Genomic DNA, 8065 nt, shown 5'->3' with positions numbered 1-8065 from the left:
TCATGTAGTCATTTTCTCAATTCTTAAAAATCAATTTCAAATCCCGAAAAAACACCCTATCACAAAATAATTGATCAATCTCAAACACTGACCCCATCACAAACGATGACAATCATGCCTAAAACCGCCGCAACGGCCTCGCCGGAAAATACCAGAGTAAGGCGACGGAAACTCGGATTCCTCCTCGCCGATCCCTCCAATCAAGACAGCGACTACAGCGACGAATACAACAGCTCCCGCCACCGCTTCAGCGATGCCTCCTTCACAACCACCTCCGCCGCCGACAACCACGCCGCCGGCTACTACTCAAACCCCAGTAGCGCTACCTCCTCCCCCTACAACCCCATGTCCCCCTGGACTCAGCCCTCTCCATACACGAAATCCCCATGGATTCACCAGCTCGTCGCCTCCTCATTGCCCGACGATGAAAACGCAGCGGCGCACAACCACGGCCTGATTGGATCGCTCTATCGCGAGGAAGGCCACGTGTACTCCCTCGCCGCCGCAGGCGGCCTCCTCTACACCGGCTCCGACAGCAAGAATGTGAGAGTATGGAAGAATTTGGAGGAATTCTCTGGATTCAAATCCAGCAGCGGATTCGTCAAAGCCATAGTTGTTTTCGGAAATAGAATTTTCACGGGTCATCAAGATGGAAAAATCCGGGTTTGGAAGCTATCCGGGGATAAGAAAAATACGCATAAACGGGTCGGGAGCTTACCCACGACCCGGGATTTGCTAATGAAGTCAATGAACCCGAAAAACTACGTGGAGGTCAGACGCCACCGCAACGTGCCGTGGGTGAAGCACTACGACGCCGTTTCGTGTCTAAGCGTTGACACGGATCGGGGCCTGCTGTACTCGGGGTCGTGGGATAAGACGGTGAAGGTATGGCGGATCTCGGATTCGAAATGCCTGGAGTCCATCGCGGCGCACGAGGACGCGGTGAACTCGGTGGCGGTGGGGTTCGACGGGCTCGTCTTCACCGGGTCGGCGGACGGGACGGTGAAGGCGTGGCGGCGGGAGCTGATGGGGAGGTCGACGCAGCACGTGCTTGTGGAGACCATGCTGCGCCAGGACCACGCGCTCACGTCGCTGGTGGTGTCCCACGCGGGGGCGGGTGCTGTGTACGCTGGCGCCTCCGACGGGCTCGTCAGCTTCTGGGAGCGCGGGAAGCACTTCATGACGTACGGAGGGGTGCTGAGGGGGCACAAGTTGGCCGTGCTGTGCCTTGCCGTCGGGGGCAGCCTCGTGTTCAGCGGGTCGGCGGATAAGACCATCTGCGTGTGGCGGAGGGAGGGCGGCGGAATCCACTCGTGCGTGACGGTTTTCACGGGGCACACTGGCCCCGTGAAATGCCTGGCGGTGGAGAGAGACTCCTCCGCCAAGGCGGAGGAGAGTGAGGAGAAGCAGTGGATTGCTTATAGCGGGTGTTTGGATAGTACCGTTAAGGTGTGGAGGGTCTCCGAGAGCGCCAAGGCGGAATTACTCGAGCACGAGGAGGAGGAAGAAGAGTGAATGAACGGGCGTGGCGCGTGTTCCCACGCGCGTGGTGTGAACGGGACATATGCAAATCTGGGCCGACCATTGGTGGGGACGGGATTGTTGATTTATGACTCTTTCTTAGGTGGGAAGAGTAAAAACCAACGGGCATTGAATTTTATGGTTATAAATGCATAGGCTTGAAGATTTTCTCTCATTTTTTTAGTTTTGGGCATGAGAATATGAGATCATCATCAATTTGTATATACACCCACACTGGTTTTAAATTGTAAATTTCTTCGTTAGTTTATTATCTTTAATTGTTGGGATGTTTGTTAGTATAGGCTCATAGTGATGTTCGTTTTGGTGTATACTGTATAGGGAAAAATGAGAGGAGAAAAACTATCAAGATATTCTCCGATTGTGTTTATATGTTAGTATTTGTTATATTATGCATTATCCGTTTTCGGGAAATTCAACTGGAATCTTGAATAATTGTATAGTTGCATAATTGAAGATCGGATAAGTAAATGCTTACACAGTTCACAACTACTCTCTCCGTCCCACATTTGGAGTCACGTTTAGTTATGGCTCGGGTTTTAAGGAAGAGTTGGTTGGTATAATAAATGAAGTGAGATGGTAGAAGGTGTAATAAATGAGGTGAGTTGGTGAAAGGTGGGTCCCTTTTGACTTTTTGGATTTAAAAGATGTTTATTGTTGACTTGTAAGACAAATTTATTAAATTAAATAAACTTAAGGTAAAGTAATGTTCATTATGATTAATCATTTACTAAAGCTTAAAACCCAAAAAGGCCATCCGACCCACACTTGATTCAAACAAAATGAATTTTCATTTCATTAATTCAAGCTCCAAAAAATTTGGAGGGAATGCAGTACAACAATGGAAGGAAACCACAAATGCTAATGCTAAACCTATAAATACATTCACTCCACCATTACTATCAAACTCTTCTATTCCACCTACCAAAAAAGAAAGCAAACCTATTTATAGCTAATTTACCCTCAGGAAATTTTCATCATTTGGCAATGGAGATGGAGCAAGAGATGGATGAAGAGATGGAGCAGGAGCTGTTCGAAGAGGATCAGTTTCAAGAGCCAGAGGAGTTTCCAGAGCCTATGCAGTTTCCCGAGGCAGAGCCTCCACAAGAGGCAGAGTTTGGCCAAGGGCCGAGGGCCTCTCTAAGTTTGAGCAGCCAAGAGAAAAACCTTATTGTGCAGTTCCTTCAACAGCAATGCCGTGCTGGAGCACTTCCACATGGTTCACTCATAGAAGCTGCAACAAAATTCAGAGTGCATCCATAGACAGCCAGCCGCTTGTGGAGGATAGCCACTCATCAAATTGAACAAGGCCAACCTGTTGTCATGAAAGGCAAAGCATCAGGTTATACTAAGAAAAAAGGTAAAGTAAATCTTGATGAAGACAAGTTTAGACACTTGTCTATGCTTGAGAGATCCTCCATCAGAAAACTTGCTATTAAGATGGAAGTTAGCAAGTCCACAGCTGGCAGATGGGTGAAGGGAAACAAAATCAGACCACATACAAATGCCATCAAGCCTGCACTTACTGATGTGAACAAAATTTCAAGAATGAGATGGAGTCTTAGTCATATTCAGCCAACCATATCTGAATGAAAGCTTCTCTATCATGCAATGCACAACATTGTTCACATTGATGAGAAATGGTTCTACATGACAAAGACTTCAGACAGATACTACCTGTTGCCGGAGGAGGATGAGCCTTACAGGTCTTGTAAGTCAAAAAGATTCATCACTAAAGTGATGTTCATGTGTGCTGTCAGTAGGCCAATGTTTGGCAGTGATGGGCAGCCCATCTTTGATGGTAAAATAGGCATATTTCCATTCACACAACAAGTGCCAGCCAAAAGGAAGTCAAAGAATTAGCCAATAGGGACACTAGAGACAAAGCCTATCCCATCAGTTAACAAAGAAGCCATGAGAGAATGCCTTCTTAATCAGGTATGTACATTTATGTGTTTCACATTACTATCAGACATTATTAATGTCATCACTTAGGCAACTAAGCATTCAATCACAATTCATGCTCAGATTATACCAACAATCAAGGCAAAGTGGCCAGCCAACGCAAACAAGGAGATATACATCCAACAAGTTAATGCCAAGCCCCTTGGCCTAGCGGTAAAGGGTGCTGGATACCGCGTCCATCTTGGAGGTCTCGAGTTCGAACCCTGGGTGGCGTAATTTGTCTTTCGTCCTTGTTATAGGAGTTGATTTGTAATTTCCTCCTTCATATATATGATATAAATATATGAAGTTAATTTTTTTTTAAAAAAAAAAAAAAAAAAAAGTTAATGCCAAACCCCACTTGAAATCCTCTAACTTACAATTTGAGGCTATTGCAAGTACAGATGGTTTTAAATTCCATCTAGTTAGCCAACCAACCAACTCCCCAGATACAAATGTACTAGACCTTGGCTTTTTTAGGGTCATTCAGTCTTTGCAAGATGACAAACTAGCCACCAATATAGATGAATTGTTGGCAAATGTTTGGAGATCTTTTGAGGAACTCACACCACAAACTCTGAACAAGGTTTTCCTAACATTGCAAAGCTGTTTAACCAAGATCCTAGAAGTCCATGGGGCAACAACTACAAAATACCCCACTTGAACAAAGATAGGTTGAGTAGGACAGTGGGGCTGCCTACCTCACTTGAGGTTGAAGAGAATATGATTAGGGACAGCTTGGAGTATCTTCTACTACCTCATAATGATGTGGGTGGATCATATGAAATAAGACATCTAAGCAATGTGTTGGGGTAGTAGCTAGGGCAATTGGTCATGGGGTTTACAGTATAAGCATCAAACTAGGTTGGTGTTTAGGATGTAAACTTCTTTTTTGGTTTTGTAGCCTTTATTTTGGTGTTAAGGGTATATAGGCTGCATTATAAGCTGTAGTATGTATGAATTGCAGGTGTAATTGGTGTAAGTGTGTGTTTTTTGTTCAAAAACCAGCACAAGGGACAAATGACACAAAATCAGAGCCTTCAAACCATAAAGGGGTGGCTCTAAGCATAATCATCCAACCAAGACAATGTATACACATAATAGCATGCATATCTCAGAGAATTTTCATCACAGAGGCCAAATGACACAAAATCAGAGCCTCCAAACCATAAAGGGGTGGCTATAAGCAAAATTATCCAACCAAGGCAGTGTATAGACAGCATAACATGCATCTCTCAGAAAATTTTCATCACAGAGGCCAAGTCACACACAATCAGAGCCTCCAAACCATAAAGGGGTGGCTCTAAGCATAATCATCCAACCAAGACAATGTATACACATAATAGCATGCATATCTCAGAAAATTTCATCATAAATGACCAATCACATAGAATCAGAGCCTCCAAACCGTCACATAAAGTCAGAACCTCCAACATAGCCAATGCAGCAACATTCCTCACTCAATTCCATACAAACAGCCTCCAAACCCTATACAGGGGGTGGCTTACCTCAGAGTAAAAACGCACAGATTAGAGGAAATCTTTCATGCTAGGCAACAAGATCAACAACATAGCTTTCTCATTCTCGGTGTACTCCACCTTTGATGAAGACGGTGGTTGAGCTTCGGAGTCCGCAAAGGGGTGGGACGGTGGTTGGGTTTCAGATCCGTCGAAGACCCCAACCGATGGAGGAAATTCAGATTCTCGGACGACCTCAGATGATGGAGGTGTTTCAGACCCATCAACGCCAGCAAACGGTGGTCGCTTTCCCGATCGGTGGTACCAATCGACCGCTCGTTCGCTTTCCCACCGGTCAAGGACTTCCGGTGGAGTGTCAGGGACGATTAGGGTTTCTGGCTGCGCCTCCGGCGTTGCAACCCAATCATCAGCCATGATAAGGCAACGGTGATGGAGTAACGGCGGGTTTAGAGCGGCGAAAAATCAGAGGCGCCGATTAGGGTTCGCCCGAATTCGAAGAAGACAATCGGGAGAGTGGAGATAGAGTGGGGAAAGTCGAATAATGTAAGGGTTGGGTGGGTTGAGGGGGGGCTGGGGTTAATTAAATGTGGGGTTTTTGTTTTGGTTTATTTTAATATTGATAATGGCATTTTGATGTAATTTTGATGAAGAATGAGGTAAAATTGTATGTCCAAATATGGAAAATTCTAAAAGTGACTCTTAAACTGGGACGGACTTTTATGGTAAAAAGTGACTCTTAAACTGGGACGGAGGGAGTAATATATTACTTCCTCCGTCCCACAAAGATTGTCTCACTTGCATAATTGTCTCACTTAAAAAAATTGTAATGAAAAATTATTTGAAAAAGTTAGTGGAATGTAGGTCCTACTTTTATATATTAGTTTTATAATAAAATGTGAGTAGGAATGAGTTAATAGAATACACTAAAAAAAATTGGTCAAAAGGGAAATTGGACCAATTTGGGGGAGTAATAAAAAATTATCTAGACTGCTGAAAATTAATTGATATTAGAATTATCAACAAACCAGTACTACTATATTTTAACATAGTGAGATCGCATACTTGATTCTAAATCGAAAAATACCAGATACGTAGAATACTTTACAAATAAAATATATGGGCAATAAGTCAAATGAAATACTCCTAGATGATTTGAATATCTTGCAACAAGTTATACTATAATTATCGAAGACTTTTTGTTATTAATGAAAACTCTTATCTATAGCGGAAAAATTAGTCTCTTGAAATTTCGGTTTCACACAATCTTGATTAAATATAGCCATAGGTAAGCCATAAAATACTAGATGTGTACTCCCCCGTTCCGTACTAATAGAGTCATTTTGCCATTTTAGTACGTTCTAAGTAATAGAGTTATTTCATTTTTAATAAAAGTCAACACATTTCTCCACCCCTACTTTACTATCTTTTACTTTATTCTCTTTTCATCTCTCTATCTTTTTTATTTTCCACTTTATTCTCCCTTTATTTAACTCACCTAACACAATTTTCTTAATCTCCGTGCTGAAAAGAAACGCCTCCATTACTATGGAACGGAGGGAGTATGTAATAATAGTAAAATATGATGTAATTAATGGTTTGATGATTGCTATCGATATCTATTTCAATAGTCATACGTGTGGATTTACACGAAACTACAAAACTGCGTGTATCTAAATTTTCTTTTCACTTTCACACTTTTGGAGTTTGGAATGTGACCTAATTCTCAAACCCCTAGCTAGGTCTAACATTATATTCGAATAAGAGTATCTTTTAGTTCTATATATGTTTTGTCAAATATATGGAGTAATACTTTAAATTGTATGTACAACAAAATATCTAAATAAAGATGGTTTATGTTTACTCCTAAAACAAGCTCCCTTCTGTTATTCTTCTACTGTTGATGAAACATTTTTTGGATGGGGTGTTGTGTTCATTGAATATGTGAGTTGGGAATTTTCTGTTAAATTTCGAAACTTTATTTTTTGGTGTACCTATCATTCTATCTTTTGTATCGCATTAGTATGTGAGATTGACATATCAATGACTTTAAACGTGAGTGAAAACATAAGCTAATAGAAATGACAAAAATACAAATGAAGTCTTATTATATGTATGATATTCAAGATTTAGATTCTAGTTGAAGATTATAGTAATTCATTTATTCAAATAATCAAATGTATACGACTTTCCAGCTTTCATATTCTCTGTTTTTGGGATGATAGATAACATATCGTTAGGAATGCAATAATTATTTTATGCAGGTATGCCTAAATTTTGTGCTCAACAACAAATAGTGTGTGAAATAAGTTGATCTCAAACTTGTAGTACTAGTGGATCTAGTAATGAATTAAAAAGCAAAATTGTATTCGGTGGTGGAGACAATTAATTAAGAAGAAGGGGTACAATGGATCTAGTATACGTGGTGAGTTGTGGCTTTTCAATTTTGCTGTGGATGTTTGGCCCATTGCTAGTGCATGGTCCTTTGGTTAGTCGAGTGCTTTTATTGAGCTTGTTTTTTTTGAGATGGTTGTGGGTTGTGCTTGGTGTGTGTTGCTTCTTTGTTTTTGAGGAGCTTTAGTTTTTGTTCAAGCTTTTGTACTCTTTTGCTCATCATTTTTTAATGGGTTGACCTTCCTATTTATCAAAAGAAAAGAAAAAGGGGTACAATTGTAACCCCAAAACGTAGAAATAGCCAAGTGGGAAAATGCTGTCTGTGTCTGTTATAGCGTATATATGATCCATGTTCCAATTCTCTCAGACACATTTTTTGCTATTCCGTCAGAAGCGGTGCGATAACTAAGATTGTGTAGCGTTGTTTGATTTGGGATGAGTGCTTCGGTGTTGACGAGAAATGTATTTCTTATTATTTTGGCTTATTCATTGTTGTCTTATTCTTAATTTTCTGTATTTTGTTAGTTGGGTGAACTGACCCTGTTTTGGTATTTATTTTGTGATTTTATCACTTGTTTGTTAGGAACTTCTGAGCCGTTGTGAAGTTGTTGTTTTTTGGACTTTTGAGGCTCTGTCATTCTTTTGACTTATGGACATTTTATATTATTAAAAAAAGTCATAAATTTAATTATGTGCCGTTAATTATGATTTGT

At 41.2% G+C, this 8065-nt stretch overlaps 1 protein-coding gene across 1 annotated transcript; it reads left to right on the top strand.

Annotated features, from left to right (window-relative positions):
- LOC121753385 (protein JINGUBANG-like) lies at window positions 1-1953 on the top strand. Its single transcript, XM_042148676.1, has one exon. The coding sequence runs from the start codon at window positions 106-108 to the stop codon at window positions 1513-1515; it is 1410 nt and encodes a 469-aa protein (XP_042004610.1). The 5' UTR covers window positions 1-105; the 3' UTR covers window positions 1516-1953.
- Window positions 1954-8065: the final 6112 nt, after the last annotated feature.

This window comes from Salvia splendens, chromosome 10 (assembly GCF_004379255.2).
Source record: "Salvia splendens isolate huo1 chromosome 10, SspV2, whole genome shotgun sequence".
In the NCBI taxonomy this organism is placed as follows: Eukaryota; Viridiplantae; Streptophyta; class Magnoliopsida; order Lamiales; family Lamiaceae; genus Salvia; species Salvia splendens.
The sequence above is the reverse complement of the archived record's forward strand: the minus strand, read 5'-3'. Positions and strand labels throughout refer to the sequence as shown.